This window comes from Triturus cristatus, chromosome 6 (assembly GCF_964204655.1).
Source record: "Triturus cristatus chromosome 6, aTriCri1.1, whole genome shotgun sequence".
In the NCBI taxonomy this organism is placed as follows: Eukaryota; Metazoa; Chordata; class Amphibia; order Caudata; family Salamandridae; genus Triturus; species Triturus cristatus.
This window is the reverse complement of record NC_140589.1, coordinates 1,044,341,346-1,044,361,968: the sequence shown is the minus strand read 5'-3', so window position 1 is coordinate 1,044,361,968 and position 20,623 is coordinate 1,044,341,346. Positions and strand designations below refer to the sequence as shown.

Genomic DNA, 20,623 nt, shown 5'->3' with positions numbered 1-20,623 from the left:
ACTAATATACTAGGATACCCTCTCTCTCCAAAGACGCAGAATGCAGGCAATGGCTCAACCGCAGAGACTGGGGTTGGATGTCTAGTGTGCAAGGTGAAGAGTAAAGATTTGGACTGCATGATGGCTGTGGTTAGACTGGAGCCCTCCAGGCACTGTTGTCTGTTTCTGGGCACCAATGAAGTTGAAATGAGGAAGTGGGCTTAGACAGAACCAGCAGAGAAGCGGGAGCAACACTGTCACAGCAGGCTGTGACGTATGCACCACATAAAGGTAGATTCATCTGTTAGAAGATATCTCCTCCAGCTGCAATTTCAACCATACCTTTGACGCTATGCGGAACCATAACATCCTGCCACCAACTCAGTGGGGTGGTATGCCACTTGGAGCTAGAATGCGTCTCAGTGCTTAAAATGCAACAACCAAAAAAATCAATCTCATCAAGCAAAGGGGATGATAACTACTTTAGATGACTTCAGTGACAAAGGATCCTGACAACATAATTCCAGGTGCTCCTAAAGAAGAGAGACCACACTGACTTTAAAAGAATTGATTTCAGAGGTTGTAACATGAAGTTTCCTGGGTGGAGTATCTGGAATGGTGATACTGAAGTAAGTAACATATAGCAAGATCAGTTGGATGGCCATTACACAGGAAAATGCTACTTTATGTGATGAAAATTATGTACGATTCTTGACAAGCATCAATTAGGAATTCCAACGAAGAAGTGGAGCATAGGTCATTAGAGAAGAATTTATATGCAAAAATTCAGAGTTGTCGGCAGCACCGAGCAAAACTTAAGGTAAAACAGAAAGGGGACTATTAAAGTGGAGCTAAACGACACCTGCATACTGCCACACAGGGGGGGCTGCTCCAAAATCTGCTTTTCCAGTCCGAAGCCTGGGGATATTCTAAGATAAGGAATCTGCAGTTAGAAGTCTCCATCAGATTAGAGAAATTAAGGGCCATTTCATCCCTTTTAAAGAAAAGAAGACTCAGCTTCCGGGAGGGGAGGGTCCTGTCCAGTTAACAACACAGCCTGGGGCCGGCAGCTACAAACTACAAGCAGCGTGAATGAAATCCGACTATACTTCGTACCCATGCCAAGTGCTGACGTTGTGTTTGTGATGAAGGGATTTACCTTGTCGTCATACTTGTTTTAATGCCATAATACACTATTGAAATGTGGTCACAGGCATAAGCAGGGATCCCCAAATATCAGATTTGTAAGGGGACCCACAAAAAAAAAAAAAAACACTTTCACACCCATGAAAGTGCTTTGTTCAGATCTATAAAATAACAAGTTGTCTGGAAAGAGGTGATATTTGATTTTCTACCAATACGACGCAACCTAAAGTTACCATGAAAGTTTCAACATTCCTCTATCGTGAGAACAGAACAAGAAAAAATAGCGTGAGGAGAGCAGCATTGCAGGATTCATCTAGCAACATTAGAAGGAATCAATCATATAGAGCCTATTAAGCTTTTTTTTTTTTTTTTTTTACATTTTTTGGTACCAATTGATCTCTTTATTTTGACCATGCCTCATCTGCAATGAATGCAGGTCATTTTGTAGTCCATCATTCAACAGCCGGTAAATAGGGTGCAATAATATGAAAGGGCAATAGACAATAAACATGTGTGATATAGTTTAAAAAGATGATTAAGAGCAGAGAAGCCAATACAGGGGAAGCAAAATGAACACTATGTCACCAAGTACCCCAGAAGAGCATAACAGGCTAGTGAAGGACTTTGAATGAATGTCAAAACGTAATTTTCTAAAGGGATACTGCATCTTTAACAAATGTATAGGAAGAAGGCGTCCAGTTTCTACTTACAGGTAGTAGGAGTAAGAGTAGTAGCTCCTCCTGGCAAGCAAATCACAACAATGGGGGAAAGAGAAGCAATGGTGAATGAGAAGCATGAATCATTCACATTAAACAAAGCAAAACAAATTATTTATATTCATCCATGCACTTATTCGAGTATATATTGCCATGCAGTTTAAAATATCACAACAGAGCAAGAATATGATAAATTGATTGCAGCGGCCACATGCAACATTTTAGTTGGTGCCAAAAGTAGTAATAAAAAAATAAAACAAAAACACAATGGCGTATGTATTTTCAGCATGCAGCTCAGTAAACAAGATTGATCAAATTGTGTACTATATGTTATGAAGCATGGAACGCATGTATGAAAATTATATACAGTTATAGTTGCCACTCTGTAGTTGCACAATCAAAACTCTTGTGGTACAGATGAATGTCATGAAAACATTTTGAAGGATTGCTACTGCTATTTAAGATTATTTACATATATACATTTCAATGCTGTATGTAAACCTATTTTCAATGTCCAAGTGCACACCCAGACAAACCTCACTCGAACTGATAATACAAATAACTCCAGCATACATTTTTCCATCACATTAATTATGCAAATGACCACACACATCTATGGATGTCACTTTATACAAGTACAAATGAGCACTGTGTTCATTCGGTCTTCGGAAAGGAAATGTGGGTGCATGCAGGCCAGGTATTTAGAACTATTTGCGAAAGGAACACACAACAATGAAGAGAGAAATGAAGCACAACTAGAAACAAACCAGCTAAACAAAAAAGCAATGGCTTTGCAGCTTAAAGATGCAGTATCCCTTTTCTGAACCAGTTTGACAACTGCACAGATAAAGAACAATTCTTCAAGATGCTTTCTTTGCTTCCAGACAAATGTGTACAAAAGCGAGCTAGGCACAAAGCTAAAAAGTGCAGTCATTTTTGTCAGTGAAGTAGTGCTGTCATATCCATCATGTTTTGCCAGGTTTCATAGAGTTTATAAAGTCTGGTTTGGAATACACAAACAAACCCTGTAAAACAGGGGTGTCCAGCGTCGGTCGATGGAGGCCGGATTCATGGCAGGTTTTCAAGCTGGTATGGCAACCTGAACAAGTTCCATGTATGAAAAATATCCTGAATGTCTAGCATGGATGCAGTCCTCCGGTACCAACTCTGAGCACCCCTGAAGTAGAAGAACCAAGAATGATTTGAATCCTCGTCTATCTACTGTGGCAGATACGGACTTCCTATAAAAGGGATACTACATCTAAGGTTCACTGGGAAGGCAAGCTGGAATTGTACACATTTAAAATAAAAGTTTTCATTTACCCAAATCAGAATTATCAGTATATTTTGAACATTATGCGAGCACAGAGGATGTTAAACCCAATAAGAAGACTTGCGTTAAGGCCGGTATTGTGCTCCCTCCCTCAAAAGGGATTACATTTGATTTAAGTGATATCAAATTTTATCTGTTTAGGTCTGTGCTGAGGAGATTCTGAATCGCAACAAATTTAAACAATGATTCGCTTTTTCTGGAAGGGGAAGGTGGAACAGAGGAGAAGGGGGAAAGGGTGCACACTGAAGAATGCACATGTTCAGGAGACCAGCATCAAAGCCATCACTGGGAAATATTTGCAAGCAGTGCAGTTTTTTCGCAGAAATCCTCGTCGCCCACCTTAAGAACATCCTGGCCGAATGGCATTCCCCTAGGTTGGGTTTAGGGCCTGCTGATCAGAAAGTAAATCCATTCTAGAAAAAATAATTGTCATTGCCAACAATAAATGACTCGTCTGCTTTTTAATAAAATCTATGACTTTCTGAGAATTTTGTGAGAAGTGTACAAGTTCGTAATGCAGGAGATCCCCCCCAAGAAAATAAATAAGGGAATCCTCTTTCCACACTACCATGACCTGTTTTATTTTTAATACCACAGATCAACCTAATTCTGGCACGGCCACAAAAGGAGTACCCTTGTAAAGACTGCCATTTTGTACGAAGGGCATAGTTTGAGAACAAGGGTTTCATTCAGATCAGGCCTCTGTACTTCAGAGCCTCTTCCCCCCCTTCCTCCCAGGATGCCTTGTGGTGTTCTCGCCAACACGCTGTTCACAAATGAAAGTAGGACATGAATGAGGGTATGTACTCCTAAACCACTCAATAGCTAACACGATCACACGGGAGTGACGAGGAGCGGCTGTCTGCTCAACTACAGGAACCCAATGACAGCGGCCAGAAAAGTTGGTTCACTGATTTTCATCAAATTTCTTTTTGTCTTTTTAAAAAAGATGAAAAAATATTTGATTGCCATAACACTTTCACCATACGATTTTGAAACGTTATGTGTGCTAGATGTAAATGTGGTAATTGCCAACTACAAGAGTAGACAACAGAAAAGAAAGCAGTGCTGGGGAAGGCACATATGACGCTAACTTAAACAAAACACCGTAGCCGTACCTAATGCTTCTAATGCAGACGCTCCGTCTCCAAGTTATATACCTCCAGGGGGTAATTGTAAAGAGGCAATAATTACAAAAAGGCACTAACTGACACCATCTTCCAAATGTACAGTGATCGGTTGCCCATCTCTTCAGGGGAAGGGAGACACTTAAAAACATGTGAAATCAATGCATTAAATACATGGGTACTTTTCGCTCATTTGCAGTGTATTTTGAGTTCACAGTCAAATATATATTCATGTTAAAGCTCAAAAACAAACAACATATCAAAACAGGCTTTTTCATAGCACGGCAAAACTGAAAGGAACTAAAGCCCTGTCCTGTCTTTGCGAGGCTAATAATGACCACAGAAAGGCCTCAAGTTCCCATAAATTTAAGAAGCGCATTTACAAAGAAAGCGTGCTGTACTTCGGGCAGGGGCAGCGTGTTTGAGCTTGCAACTTTGTACAACAACGTTGCTTCGATAGGAACTAGTCTTTTATGGATGTGGGAGAGAAGTCGTAGTTGAATTGAGTGGTTTTGATTGGGTGCGGGAATTTCTATCGACCACAAGATGGCACTATTGCTCGTGCTAAGGGTCCACAATAAGCGAGGACATTGAATTTAATCTGGTGTAACAACTTTCTAAGCACCACAAAACAGAACTCGCAGGAGAAATGTTCGCTTGAATGTGGGCAGACTTGTTTCTTTCATTCCACTGGGCTCTTGTTGTGCAGGCGCCGAAAGAACCTAGTTAAAAGACATCCTTTTAAAGACAACATTTTTATGTAGACTTTTGCTACCAAGCACTGTCAGCGATAAACAAAACAGAAATCAATAAGGAGGTACTACGTTTAAAAAGTGAAAGCCTTCGTGACCAGGACCCTGCTAGGAAACAATTGTTTTGAAATTCTACCTATACCGGCCGGAAGGAAGGAAGGATGTATGGACGTGGTATGGAAAAGTTCCACAGCACAGTAGTATTTTTTTGATGAGTGTTCCTTGAGTCTTACCATCAGAACCACTCACACTCCAGTTGTTAAGCGGCGGCTCCTCCTATGGCGGAGGAGCGTAGCCCCACCCCCGCTAAATTCCAGGGAGCCGAGAAACAGGAAAAATAAAACAATAAAACCATGTTATCATCATTTTATTTTTCTTTCTGCTAAAGGCAGCAAAGTCTGGGTGGGGCGGGGCCATGACGAGAGCAGGGGGAGGAGTAATGCACACAGTAAATGCGCATAACAGTTTGACCGGCTGTCGAAGGCCGTCCAAACCATCATGTGCATTTTGATCTCTCTCCATCCGAGCTGTGTTGTACAGACAGCTGGAGTAGAGACACAGACTCCTAGGACATGAGCGAGCGTTAAACAAGCCCGATCAGGCCAATCACGGCGCTGCTCTCATGAGAGCATTGTCTTGATTGGCGTCTAGGAGCCTGTGCAGTGTGCAGGGACCGGAGCAGTAGAACCCAGAGATGGTGGCTGGCAGCACAGCAGCAGGTAAATGTTTAACAATATTTTTATTATATACCTTAATCCCCACACCTCCCAGCCCCCACCACTTGTTATAAAAGAAAGCTGCTATTGGTAATGAGCAAGATAGAAGCTATGGAACCAGAAGGCATGTTTTTTAATGATCTTGGCATCGCCTTATAATTATTTGCTCTTGGGTATCACTCTCTTAACAGATTTATCTGCTCCTGTTTTTAAAAGAGATAGGAAAAACTTAAAGGCAAACTAAACACTGGCAGTAATCATGTAAGAAACAGGACTGTGACTCATCATTTGATTTTATCCATGGGGAGAGAATACACGCACTAATAACTCTCTCACTGACATGTGGTGCAGTGGGAGTGTCTTGTGCACTGTGGTCCTGGTAGTCTGTTTCACCACATTATTTGATATTCAAATCATCTTGCCGATGTCCCTGTCCCCTTAATTGCTACTCTGAGGCAGGTAGCTTGAGCCGGATGTGTGGCTCCCCTCTAAGTTATGTTGGATTCCCTAGCCCAAAATGAGGCGAACTTTCACATTAATTTTGTCTGCCACTGACGCCCTGACCTCTGGCAAAGAATTAAAGACAAAACATTACCTTTGGTGTAAAATAATATGATGGAAAGAGATACCTACCTAGTGCCTGAATTGCACAATGGGAAACCAGAAAACCTGGATTTAATTCTGGTCTCCACTTGACAAAACTGTATGACCCTAGGTAATTGTTTTATTTCAAATTTTTTCCCTTTTCGTCATTTACCCGTAGGAGAGCACATTGAAATATGTGTGTTCACGATGTGCATGGCACAACGGCTTTTCTTATGTTTGATTTAATAAACTATAATGTTCCATGTATATTTACAACCTAGGCAACTCAGAGGATGGACATGAAAAATGACTTGTCTCCTGGTTAACTACGTGCATTGCCGTCAAGGCAGGGGAAGGCAGGACTGATTCCAAGTTCATGTTTGAAAACAATCAATTTTCATAAATGCCTCGTAATGTAGTGATATGATCTGGTGTACTAAGATGAAACACTTCTGCTTGTTAATGAAATACACTTTTTGGGATTTTGAAGAGACATGATCATATTTTTTGATTTTGTTGTACAAAAAATGAAGGTGTTCCTAAAGATACGCCATGTATGACATTTGCTTGGTTCCTTTACTTCAGTTACATTTATTAAATGTTTACATGCTTCCAGAACGCTAGTGCTCAATCAAACAGCAGATCAGTGCCGCTGTTCACCAGGGACCGCGTGTAAACGCAAGCGGCCCTCAGGCCACACTTTGAGCGTGCCTGGTCCATAGCTTGCCTGTCTCTGTGTATTCAACACTCCTACGATTCTAAATGACTGGGTAAGCAGGAGACGAAACACGTTCTTACCTCTTCTTGACAATTAATATGACAACTAGGAGGAGTAGGATGAATACCAGAATCCCTGCACTGATTCCTGCGATCTTCACCACGCGATCCGTCTGCTTTGCCGGGTCTGGGATCACCTCTGGCTCTTCTGTTGCTGCTGCTAAACAAATAGACAAGGTTATCGGAAGGAGATCACTCCCTGAGAAGAGAACAGGAGCCATGAGGGCAAAATTCAGACACAAATGTAAGAGGGGTCCTTCAGTAGTCCAGGAGAGACGTGGCAAGTCTAGATATTAAGGATAACTAGGCGCTATGTAACAGATTCCCATTGAAATCCATTTCTCGGCTGTGTACACATTCATTGAGGCTATCCTGAAAATCTGATCCAGCTGTGGCACTCCTGGAGTAATGTTGGACATCCCTTTGGTAATTGATATGACCATTAGATACAAAGTCAACACTTCCTCTCAATTCATTTCAATCACTAAAGCAGCTGTAAACATAGGCATATAACTTTCATATTAAAAAAAACTACAACAGTGTAACTTATTGGGAGAAACATCACCACAGGACGTCAGAAAACCTTTTCAAAAGCAAAAAAAGGAAGAGGACTTATTTCTAGGCAAGATTTCAAATTCAAAAAGAGAAAATGCTCGGAACATAGAATGATCATGGCCCATGAGCCACCCTGGCACCCACTGCTCACAATGTTCCCCAGCAGACGAGGGGTAAAGACATATATGAGGGAGAACAATCGTCTCATTTTTCAGTACAAATGAAATCTTTCGCTTTCTTTACTTTAATGAAGAAACCAGATTTTAATCAAACAACTTCCTCAAAAAGATTTTCAGCTGGGTGGAGGATTCTGGCATAGATTTGAACTTTGCATTTTCGCTGAAGAATATGATCGATCAAGCAAATTGGGATCTCTGTCTCCATTTTTTCAGGCAAAATGAACATTTCCCCTCCAATGGCCAACTTTTGGAATCAAAACTTGGACTATTGCTATCTGATCTTTGCTAGGCATGCAATAAAAGTAACTTTAGGCAACAAGATATGTTTGTGGCATAAGATCAGGACTTCTGCAGTGACATTCCGTCCAGTCGACCTGGCTATTAGTATAATGTTGAAAAAGTAGCTTCGATCAGGTTTTTTCCTACAGACTGCCATGTAATTTTAGTAGGAACTGTGGTCAATGGCGTTGAATTTATTGTGCCCTTATGATTAAAGAGAAGTTATCCTGTAGCATTGGAATTCTTACCACTCGCCCTCTGTTGATGATTGACTGATGATTTGTTCTTGTTAACGTTTGAATATATAATGTACTTGAAACAAAATCCGCAAGATAGATGTGATGGTGCATGGAATGCTTTAACTGATCTGTATACTTGAAGGTACAACTGAGACACCCCCTACCTTCTCCCTTTCCTTTTTTAATTTTCTCATACCCCACACTCTCGGTCTGTAGTGCCATTAGGTTATTATGTGGATTTTCAGGATATTATTTTTTTTTATAGTTAACACATTCTGTAAAACAGGGAAAGAATTGTTCTACAGTGCTTATGGCCTGGTTTGACAGTATTAAATGCATTATCAATAAAACATTTGTTAAAAAAAAAAATCACATGCATAACTGCTACTAAAAACGAAAGATCGCCTGTTCTACACTAGGATGACTAGTACTCCTAGTTTATACTTCTTATATAGAGATCTATGGCTGCCTACTGAGTCATCAGTAACGAGTTCTCTGCTTTTGGCAGGTAATATCTGGAAAACTGGAAGAGAAGAGCTCCGAGGAGCTTGATGGGACTAGAATGATTCTGTAAGCTTCTCAAGGTCTGGGATAGTTTGACCCACGTCTTTGGCTACAGAAATAAAATATATCCGATGGGTGACGTTGAACGGCTGATACAGGGATCCTAGACCGGACAGCACTTAGAGGGATTTATTATCGATTAGACAAGCACAGAAAGGTAAACATTTGGCTTTTCACAATAGTCTGTTTATGGTTTATTTTAATATGCAGGTCACCTTTTCTTCCCTTCTCTTTATTGATCACTTCTGTAAAGTGCCCTCAAATCACCTGCCACTCAAAGGAGTAATGGCAATGTGTTATTGCTAAAGGCAGCTAAATTACATTGATTTGCCATACCACTTTCCCTTTTGTCATCAGCCTCATTAGGGGACTTTCTGAAACCATTATATGCTGAGAAAACACCTTGATGTGTGATGCTGATGGCTTGATTGGACCGGTGGTCTCTAGGGTAGGAGCAGATGTGCAGAGACTACAATATTTACTAATATTCAGGATATCTGAGGAGCTTTTCAATGCGTTCCCAAATACCAGTACAAGCAACTCAAAACGTCTGTCGGGATCCAAGAAGGGAACAGAGGTGACACTACTAAATAGTGAGGAAAAACATAATCCACGTTGGAGGAGCAATTATGTTCTCACATTCAGCAAAGCGCATCTCATCTCCAAGCTTTGGCTCGGTTGTTCCTCACAATTACATCGAATATTGTAGGACCCACACTTCTTCAAACAATGTTCTCAAGGTCTGCTCAATTCGGAAATCTGTTGTCTGACGTTGCCATGTTCGAATCATCTATAATGTGCAAGTATGCAAGCCGGGAGATGGAGAACCCAATAGCACCCTGGCAAAAATAATCAAATCAGCCCGCTCCCTTCCTCTCCCTGCTCGCTCTTTCCATCCACCCAACCATTCTCTCTCCAAACTTCTCCCTCTCTCCCCATCCCTTACCCCATTCTCTCTCTGAGCACCCTTTGCTTTTGCAAGTTAATCTCAAAGAACTAAAAAAAAATGGAAGAGGCGTCAGCAGCACCCTGGGATTTTCAAAAACAGGCTTTAATGATTTCAGACCACCGGGAAATTTCCAAGTGGAATAAAAGGCCAGTCCAGCCTGCCATCAAAAATCATTAACACCCAAGGAGGCCTCAATTTAGAGTCAATGTTTTCAAAATATTCAAGACTATGCCAAATGATGATTCCTTATTACCCATAAGCTGCATGGAGATGAGGGAGAGCACATTTAAAAAGATTCTATACTGACGAATGAATGCTCAACTATTTCATTGTGGGAAAAGGTTAGAAATATGCAGCAGTCTAAAGTCAGAGCTGACTTAACGTGATCCTTTCCGATCTTAGCACACAGAAGAAAATGACCATTGTACTGCTTAAAACCAAAATACTAAAGGTGATGGGAAGAAGGATTGCAAGAAGTCTCACCACTGGCAGTCGTTGGGGTAGCATTCTAACCCATCTTTCATTTGCCCACCATGCCACCTCAGTTTGCACAAAGCTATATGCAAATCAGTCTTGAACCAGCTCCAATGGGAACTGGCCAGCTTTGACTGCAAGGCCAGGTTCTGCCTGAACCGAAATACACGCAACTCAGGACCGATTTCACCATAGTTAGGGCTCATCAGCCAGGTATCGCTTGATTCGAGTGACAGTGTGTACGGGACCAACATATGAGCATACCAGTCTGACCTAGGGGGACCCACTAAAGTATACAAAAAATGATGGATGAAATGCTAATCTCAGCCATTGGTAATTACTCAGGCCGCATCCCAGTCTATTGCTACTTTGCACACCAGGCCACGTCAGTTTGGACCCTGCCATATGCAAATCAGCCCAGACGTGGTTCCCGTACTGGATGTGCCACTGGAACCAAGCTACACCGGTTGGACAAGTCCCAATCAAGGTGAAATACTTTGTGCGTTGCTTGTAGTCTGGTTCAGAGAGGACCTGACCTGCCAGTTCAGGCTGGGCTGTTCCTATTGGAGCAAGATCAAGACTGATTCACGTATGGCTGGGTCCCAACTGAGGGGGCATGGTGGGCAAAAGAACGCTGGGTCGGAATGCTAAAGTGAGCGATTGACAGTGGTTAGACTGATTGCATGGGTTACTACCCCATCACCTTGTGTGTGCTTGAATTGTGTTGGTAAACATTTTCAATAAAGAAAGATGAGAAATACAACTAATGCATAGCTTTTATACTGACTAAACAATAGATTTCCTGCTTTGCTATTCCTGGCCACAGGAAACCTCTATAATCACATTTCATATGGATTTGCATCTCTCAATAAGTTGCACTTCTGCTACTTAACTGGATACAAAGCCACAGAGCAGCATCATGTTTAGGGGTGCAGTTAGGGGGGAGTTGCAAGCCTGAATGCCACATAAATCTCCGAAGGCTTCCCAATGGATGTTTACGGGCACTCGGGGGAAAAAAGGAGCCTCTAAACAAGTCGCAAGGGTAATTACTGTTTTTTAGCTTTCACAAATTATCAAATTTTCTGGTGACTGAGGTATATGCAACTCAGAGGATGGGTGATAGAAACCCCTGCATGTTGGAACGCTTTCTAGAAGGGAGATTAAGGGAGCATGGGAGGGAGGCAAAGAAGGGGTTGGGCAAAGGGATACACGTACTAAAAGTAATGGAGCGCATAGGATGAGAGTTGAAATGGAAAAAAGGAGGGAAGACTTTGCATTCATTTATAATGCTATGCAAGCAATTTAGTTAATTCCGGAAACCGCTGGCTAGCAGGGTGCCTGTGCTGGGAGGAGGTGTGTGGTCAGGAACAATGCTAAGCTCTCTCGCTTGAAGGGAACAGACTGAACCATCAACCAATAGATTGGTGGCTGCAGCACACACATAGGGATTAGGGCTGCGGTATGAGCAAAACACTTTCCGCTACCTTGGGATTTGGTAACGTGGCGCCCCAGGTCCCATTTACAACTTTAAAGTGGGTGTGATGCTCGGGGACTGGATCAGTCTTGAGTTCTGGAAAACGCTCCGCTCTCTATGGCTAAAATGGTGTTCTTGCCATACTGCCTGTGTACTAACAAATGCAATGTGTCCGGTTCCACCTTCCACAATTATACAATTAGATAAGCTGCTAGGTATACTGGTATGGACGAGTGGACAGAGCCGTGTAAAATTAGACACGCTGAAACTTCCTTGGAGAGATGGAGGCCTTAGGCTACCTGATCTCTTTTTATAATATTCGGTTGCGTAAATACAGCATATGGTACAATTACTCAATAATGACTTTAACTGATAAAAAAACTCTACTAGTGGGCATGCATGATCCGTACACGCTGCCAGATGTGCTCGTAATGGGGAAAACTGTCCCTGACTGACTCCTGTACTTGCTGCGACTGACAGACCAGGTTTGGCATAGAGTGGTAGCAACGGTCCTTCAGAGATCTCCTTATGTGAAAGACATACCACTCTGGGCCCTGAGGCTGTTCTCGGCCCTTCTAAACGACATGTCCTTTGGGAGATGGTGGGGGGCAGGCTGAAGGAATGCAGGAGATCTCTAACTCAACAGGTAAAGGATCCTCTCTTTCAGGCAGGCCCAGGAGCAGTTCGGGGTGGGTCTGGGGCAATCCCAGCTGTAAACTAGGGTGGATCATACGGTCCGAGGAATTTGGACCTCATTCTGCATCAAACATATATGACTCTAAACTTTATCTTGCGACACCAGCCAGGTGTAGCAGATGTAGCCAGCCTTCGGCAGATATTTTACACGACCTGATCCTGTGTTCCGCTAATGGGCTTTTGAGCAGAAGTAATTGCCATACTATCACATAGAGTAGGCCTAACTCTGAAGGGAATGGTAAACCTGTTTGTTAGAAGTGCTTCCCAAGAATAGGGCACTGAAAATGTCAGCCTGGATGTTGGTGCTTGGAGTGGCTCTGGTGAGACGACAGACAGCTGTATGCTGGAGGGCGTCCCGAGCATCGGAAATCCCAGCTTGAAGGTGTGATTTACTAGAGTAACTAAACTCACACGCAGAGAAGACAAGGTTGTTGAGGATTTCGCGACCTGGTGCCCTATCACATAAAGGTGTACTTTCCCTGTTTGCACCCAGCGCACTTCATAACACGTGCGCCAGACACAAACAGGGAAAGTGCGTCCTATTACATGGCATGTGCTGCCCCCAGGGCAGCGCATTCATGTGAAAAACTGAGTTTAGTGATCCTCTTGCAGGCGGGTGCAGTGAGTGAATGCACCTACCTGCAAGGGAATGTCTGGGGGGGTTCATGGGACCCCCCCTTTGCCCCCTCCAGAGGGCAGCCATCAGGAGGCACCTCCTGACTGCTTCTTTGCCTCCGTGCCTGCATCTATAATACGTCACACAGGCAAAGGGATTCCCTCATTTGCATAGGGCAACGCCCCATACAAATGAGGGAAAGCCCTCTTAAGACAGTGCGGCTGCTTTATATGTGCCAGCACTATCGCTATTAAAGAAGGGGATGCAAACGCATCTGCAGCCCCTTCTGGATTACCAAAGTGCCCCTGGTGGGGCGCAAAGGGAGCGCAAATGCCAGTTGCGCCTCCCGGCGCTTCCATATTGTGGCCACTGTGGGTTGTTATGAAAATAAGGACCCTGCCCCACCTTCCCAAACAATAGACCATTGTGACCGCTGAGGCAGGAATAAGCAAACTGGTTGTAGATAAATAAATGGTTTGTAGACCTGCTTTTGATAGACGGGATTAAAACTGTTTGTATAGGCATACCTTTCAGACGGGTTGCACTGGAAACAACGTTTTGAGAAGGGTTTCCTTTTAAAAATGCTAATAAATATATCTTTAACAAAAAAGTACAATAATCCTTACATATGATGTGGCACTACGGTAATAGAAACACATCTTTGAAATGCGGATACGTTCTATTGTATGTATTTATTTATATTTTTAAGACGTCCTGATGCAACAAGACTGGCTCCAAGGTGCAAGTAGTGGGAGAAGTGTGGCAGAAGCAAATATATCGTAGAGTTTAGACCGAGTCCTGTCCGGGTACTTAGCGAAAGAATTGTCAAAATAGTTTACGGATGTTTCTCCTGACGAATGGGCAAAGTTCCTGGGGTGTATTAGATAGTACAGAGGCAGAAATATGCGCCAAGGTAACACGAATTTCTTCTGATATTTTGTTACAATACTTAAGGTTTGCTAAGTGACAAAATCTCTAAAATGTCTGCATTTCCGGCATGCAGGTTACTACAAGGCCCCCGCAGACTGAGGATGCGCGTGGTGGGCCACGGTCATCTGCTCTTTGCTTTTCACAGCACTTTCATTAACGGGGGCTTTTGGTTTCCTGCTACAATTAACTCTGTGTCCAGCAATACCAGGGCACTTGATAGGCGGAAACTCAGATTACATGTATCAAGTGTACCCATCGCTCGACGAACAGAGGCTCGCTGTTTAGAACAAGGCGTGTGTATTTACTCGAGTTTGCACGCTTTAACGGCTTTCCTTTCAGAGATGCTCCGAATATTAACAGGCAGTTGAAATGGCAGTCGTTTTGGAGACAGGTCGTCTGCTCCTGACTCTGCCAGAGAAGGGCTGGGGAAACGTTGTTTGGGAATATGATCACACACGACCGTGGACACAATGAAGTAACCCTGCACCACTGCAGGACAACATCTGCTCTACCCCCGAGGACGTAACGCACCACTGCAGGAAAACATCTGTTCTACCTCTGAGGACGTAACGCCAATGACAAATGAAAGAATCACCTGCCTCTCCATGGGTAAAGGTGGCAATGCTGGCTCTCCCAAGGGGGGGTTGGCATGTAAATCCACCGACGGGCTCCCGAAAAAAATGTCAGGCGCGGCACACGTGGTTCAAACGCTCGGGCACATATATGCCTACGCCAATGCAAAATCGCTACTTAAGTTCTTTCAACCACAGGAGGAAAACAAAGACGCCCCCCCACGACGAAGGGGGCAGATGTAGCCACTGAAGCTGTCCAGTGGCAAAAAGATGTTCATCGGCTTGGCCCTTCAACACCTTCACAATACCCTAGAACAGTGTTAGAACACAACAGAGAGCATGGTTCAGGATACATCAAAGTACAAGCTGCCATATTCATATACAAATAGAGAAGCAAACACAAACAATCCATGAATGTAGCGAGTTCAAGAAACGAGTAAATAGTCACAGGTCCTGGTTGCTGTGTTAGTTTATTTTCTTTATTAATTTTTCTGTTTCTCTTCATCAGGGCATAACATATAAGCCATTCGAGAAGAAACCATATCTCTCTTCAGTGGATAATCAGGCTTATTTGGACTCTCACTATTGCTACAGGTTATATAACAGCAGTTTTCCAATGTTTCCAAAAGTCCGAGGATATAGGCAGCGTAAGCCCATCCCTGTGGTTTCGTGGTTTCGTGCACGTCGCTTTTAAACACGGAAGTGACTTGCATTTGCTAGACTTCCATAGGGATGTGATGACACGTTCATGGTCTTTACAATGACTATACCCTCGGACTTTTGGAAGAATTAGAAAAATGCAGTGTTATAACCTACAGCAATAGTGAAAGAGTCCAAATAAGCCCGATTATCCGCTGAACAGAAATCTAGTTTCTTCACGAGTGGCTTACATTTTACGCCTGGGTGAAGCCTCCTGTACTGTGAAACGCATAGGCTGTGCTATTCTTGAGAGACAATGAACAAAGAAAAGAAATTAACACAACAACCAGGACCTGCAACTATTTATTTACTGGTTTCTTGAACTCGCCACAACCATCAATTGTTTGTGTTTGCCTCTCTATTTGTATATAATTAATGTTCAAGCTTGGCCAATGAGCAGCTGACCATTGAGGTGGGCAACGTGTAAAAACAGTACATTGTTTATATATTACGATTCCAGGTAGTCTGGCTGTTTCCCGATCTTGTTCAGAAGCTGCCATATTCAACCACCCTCACACACTAGAGTAAACGCAGTATTATACCATTACAACACATCCACTGCAATGCATTTACTAATACAGAGAGATAAGTTCCAACACATTTAATTAAGGGTTGGGATAGGTGGTGGTATATAGAGCCAGAAAGGGTCTTTTTTAGGGTTCAGGGATGGCTGGAGTTTAGAGATAGTGAGAGGTTTTCAGGGTTCTGGGATGAGAGGTGATTTAGGGGAAGTAAGGAATTTTTAGGGCTCAGAGTTGGGTAGTGTATAGGGATCAGGGAGCTTTTATGGCTCTTGGATGGGTACTGTAGAGATAGTAAAAAGTGTATAGGGCTCAGATATGGGTGGTGTTTAAATGTAGTAAAGAAATGGGGTTCAGGGATAGCTAGTACAGTGGGGCACTAGGTCGTTTTATGGCTCAGAATGGGTGGTGTATAAGGATGGTAAAACAACAAAAAAAATATATATATGTGGTTTAACGCGTCAATACAATGTAATGCTGTCGCAATGTGTTGCTATGGTATGTGTGCGATTGGTAAATGTCACTGTGAGTGTGTAAATGAGCCTTAGTGGTGTACATTGTTTTACATGGTAAATGCATGCATTGTTGTGTCTTGCATGGTAGTAATCTATATTCTAAACCACATCCAACCCACCTCTCTAAAATGGTTTCTGCCTTCAAGTGAACCTTCAGGGCAGCACTACATGGCAAACCAAAAGTACAACCAGTGCTGAATTTGAGCCTGTGGTGTTCTGGTGCTTGGCACCTAAACTTTATATTCAGCACCAGCACTTATGACAGTCTGCCACATGGTGGCAGTGTCTGCCTATATTAGGGATGAGCACAACAGCAGCTGGTTTTTTAAATTGTATATACAATTAACAATAACTAATACCTGCCACCCAAGCCATTCTTATAGTTTTGGGGGCCTGGAATAGTATGAATTGTCACACTTGTAAGAGTGTCATGGTTAGTAATTGTGTTCGTACTGTCATTGGCTGCACTGGCAGGGGCAATGGATAGTGCAAGCTGCAGTGGCCTCTTGACAAGAACCCTGGCACTTATTTATTTGACAAATTAAGCACCAAGTACAACATTTCAACCCTTTTTGGGTCCAGCCTGGACAGAGCATTCGCTGTCCTTGAGAATCTATTTGTCTAAACTAAAAAAATAAAAAAGGGCTTAGAGCAGACACCTCATTTGCCATTGGTTAGCTTCATGGTTACTAATTTCCATGCTCCTCTTTGGTCAGCACAGGCAGGCATCGCTCTTTCTTTGTCCGTCCCTTCAATGGAGCATGGACCGAGGACAGGTTGATGTCTTTATTGGTGTCCTTGTGCTGTTCGATCTCCGATTAAGGTATTTTTTTTTGTTCTTCCCTCGTCGTCCATGCTTACCACTGTCCGTGCCTCCCCCTTCGTTATTTGTTTTTCTTGATCTCCCGATCCAACGAAGTTTGTTGCCCCTCCAAACACACACAACCACTCATAAAAAACCACACATACAAAAACACACAACCCATCCATCCACACACTTGTATAAGCAACCAACAGTCACTAACATTGAAGTCAGCAAGTCAGGGATGTGGATTTCTACTAATTCTCAGTAAGGAGTGCTTGCTATATATCCTGAGCTATTACAATACAGTAGTCAATGTATGCTCCCACAAAGAGAACTCACACAAACTAAAACACCCAAGTAAGCACTGCAATCTTGAAGCAAGCAAACAGACGCAATACTGGTAACGGGGCTGGACGATTGTCCTTTGTGGAGGCTCAGACAAACAGCCAAAGAGAAAACTCCATTCTGTAGCCTGTCCCACACATGCACAAAACATTGCCTTAACAGTGAAGAACTCCCTCTCGCCAGCCAGAATCACGGACTGGTTTGTGACCATTCTGTACATATATGAGAAGAGAACTGCGGCAGGTTTTTATCTCTATTATAGAGTGGTTCTTGCTGATGTATTGGTGGTGGTAGCAGTGACGTGGAGGGTGCAGACTATAAAGGCGAAATAAAGCTACACACATTTCTCATGACAACAAGCTACTTAGGACATCTGAAGCATGGGATGGACCAGTCAGAGCAGGTGTTGTCGACTGAAGAGGGGGCATTACAGAGTGGGGGGTGGGAAGGGGTAGAGGCATAAAAGGGGGAAAAAATGTAACAGAAATGTGAATGGATAAAAATATAGCTCGATTGTGTATAACCCACTTCTTATAGCACATATTTGGGACTACAGGCCTTCCAACAATAACCTTTTATGTTCCCCGCCACTCCCATGCGGACGTGCCTCATTCACCAACTCAGCTGTTGGAAACCTTCAAGCAGGGCTGCTCAGCGAGCTAGGTCCACTAACCAAGGCGGAATATTAGAAATGACAACTTTTCTGAATTAGCAAGAAATAAGTGGCTGCTACGATCTACAAGTCTATCAGAAATTATTTTTAAAAAATGGGGTTCCTAAGGGTAGTACTTAGTGGCAAACAGAAACAGAGGGTTTAATGGTTTGATTTCACTGAAATCAATGGGTTCAGCGTGAGCATGCAGAGAGTGTCTGCATGCCACGCGTCCTGTCAGTCAGTGTCTGTTCTTTGCTACCCTTGAGGCTAGCTGCGCAGTAAAACACTGAGGGGGTCCATGGCTTCCAGCCATTCCTCTACCTCTGGATGGGACATTGTGATCCAAATCTGAAACTGGCCATGGCTTGGGCTTTTTTTTTTATTTTTTATAACTGCATCATTCAGTTTTAAAAAACACACAGTATTCGAAATCATTTGCCACCGGTCTCAACATCCTGGTGGCAAACACACTTAGTTTACAATACTGGTGTAACAGAGGCGCAACTAGAGCCAAATTAGGGGGGGGGGGGCTAAGTAAAAATTTCGGGGGGGGGGGGCTGAATCTTTAAGCAATAGACAGAGTGGAGCTGCAGGGGCTCTTAGAAGGGGTGAAACAACAGCGAGGCCTCATTAACATACAAATGGTCTTTTAAAGACCTGTGAAGTGCTCGGGTGCGGCTGTGTGTGTGCGCCCGGGAAGCTGTCTCATCCCGGGCTGCCACAAACGACGGGGGGGGGGGGGGGGGGGGGGGGCTGAAGCCCTTTGAGTCCAATGGGTGTTGCGCGCCTGTGGTGTAACGACATGATAGATTTAAACATTCCATACACACTGTCCTAAAACAATTTTCAAAGCAAATTGACAGTTTCAGTGCCAGCCACGTGCGGATTAGTGTAACTACCTGAAAGCAAGTTACTGCTGGCCTACTGGTGAGATTCGTCCTGCAGTGTACTCTGCATTTTCTCGAGCAAACCATCCAGCGGCAGCAATTGAACGAGGCCAACATAATGGCTGAGCAGTAAGCACTGTAACCGGGTGTGAGTTCACCTCACTCCGGACTAATGTTCAGCCAAGCTGAAAAGGCTGTTCCGTATTTTCAGATGCATACGTAAAAGTAGAACACCTGCCCCCGCCCGGTGATTTGGATATATTGTCACTCAGTGGTCGAAGTGGGGAAAAAAAAGTAGGGGAACTGTGGGCGGAGAATCAGAGGGCGGGAATAACCGGAGGATTGGATCAGTGGGCAGAGTTAGAGGTGTGGCCAGGATTGCAAAACATCCCAATCTTTAGTATTTGTTTGACATTTCACTGACCAGTTACAGCTTATTATGTTATGTATTTCAACCAATGGATACACATGATTGTTTAACGATTAATATGAGTTATTGACATTAAAATAAATTCATAAAGTGGGATATGTTTCTAATCACAGAATGTCCCAAATATGCTTAAAAGTGGAAGCACAAGCCATTTGTTTCTGAGCCATGGATTTTCTGTCAGCAATATACACAGAGACAATCAATTTTACGTGTGTAAATCACTGTATGGGAAATGTTACATAAGACAAAGGACTACAAGGTCTAGTAGGAGTCACATGACAACCATATTAGTAGGCAGTATAGTTTAATAGTGATTGATCTGGAGAAACACAAACTCAGAATTTAAAACTTAATACCATGATTGGGGGTTCACTTTAATAATCATTACTGATTTCTATCCAAATGAACACTTTTTGCAACATTAGGATAATCAAAGGCTTAGGGGAAAAAAACAAAGCTCTAGTTTATACCTTGCACTTTGTATGCAGCTCTAAGATGAAAGTTAATAGCTCACTGTTCTTTGTTAGGATTTTAACTTATAAACTGCAAGTAGCAAAAGGATTTTACTGACAAAAGCAGTAGCCCACTGACCTATTTAGAATATGTGCACTTTGTGATGGGCATGGTACATGTTCTTAGCAGCAGGCACATGAATCCTCTGCGCTATCTTTCCATTAGTCAAAACTTCCACTAGACAATGCTCCGATCTCGCTCTAGTAAGACGTTTATTCACCGGAGTTATCATGACATTTTTATTATTGCCGAATATTGCTCTAGGCCAGGAAGGAGGCAGCAAGTGCTTTTAAAACCATAATATAAAACGCCCCCACTCAAAGTCAGCACCCGTTGCGGTCAGATCGGTCACATCACCCTAGTACCAGCTCTTCTGAGGGGTCCTGTGACCTCACTGTTGCTCTAGGCTCTGCTACTTCGTAGGCCTGCCTGCAAGACTGGAGGTGAACTTCAGTATGGATTGTGGTGGGCAAGCCTTCAAGGAGAACCCACACTTGCCACTGCTAGGGTCCACCTGCTGGTGCTAAGACACCAGGGCTTTTCCAGTTTTGTGGGGTCTTCTAAGGTCTAGCTTGTGAATGTGCTCCCTCAGGAG

The 20,623-nt window shown here is 43.1% G+C and overlaps 1 protein-coding gene across 15 annotated transcripts in view; it reads right to left on the bottom strand.

The window, feature by feature from the left end:
- The window catches only part of PTPRK (protein tyrosine phosphatase receptor type K), a 1,135,739-nt gene that overhangs the window by 184,092 nt on the left and 931,024 nt on the right, over positions 1-20,623 (bottom strand). For 4 of the 15 annotated variants that reach the window (XM_085611842.1, XM_085611835.1, XM_085611833.1 and 1 more), the window contains 2 exons: positions 7,153-7,291; positions 1,836-1,865 (listed from right to left, as the gene is read on the bottom strand). In XM_085611842.1, coding sequence (XP_085467968.1) covers positions 1,836-1,865; positions 7,153-7,291 — 169 coding nt within the window. The remainder of the gene's footprint in view (positions 1-1,835; positions 1,866-7,152; positions 7,292-20,623) is intronic. The other 11 variants (XM_085611836.1, XM_085611843.1, XM_085611834.1 and 8 more) reach the window with 3 other exon arrangements.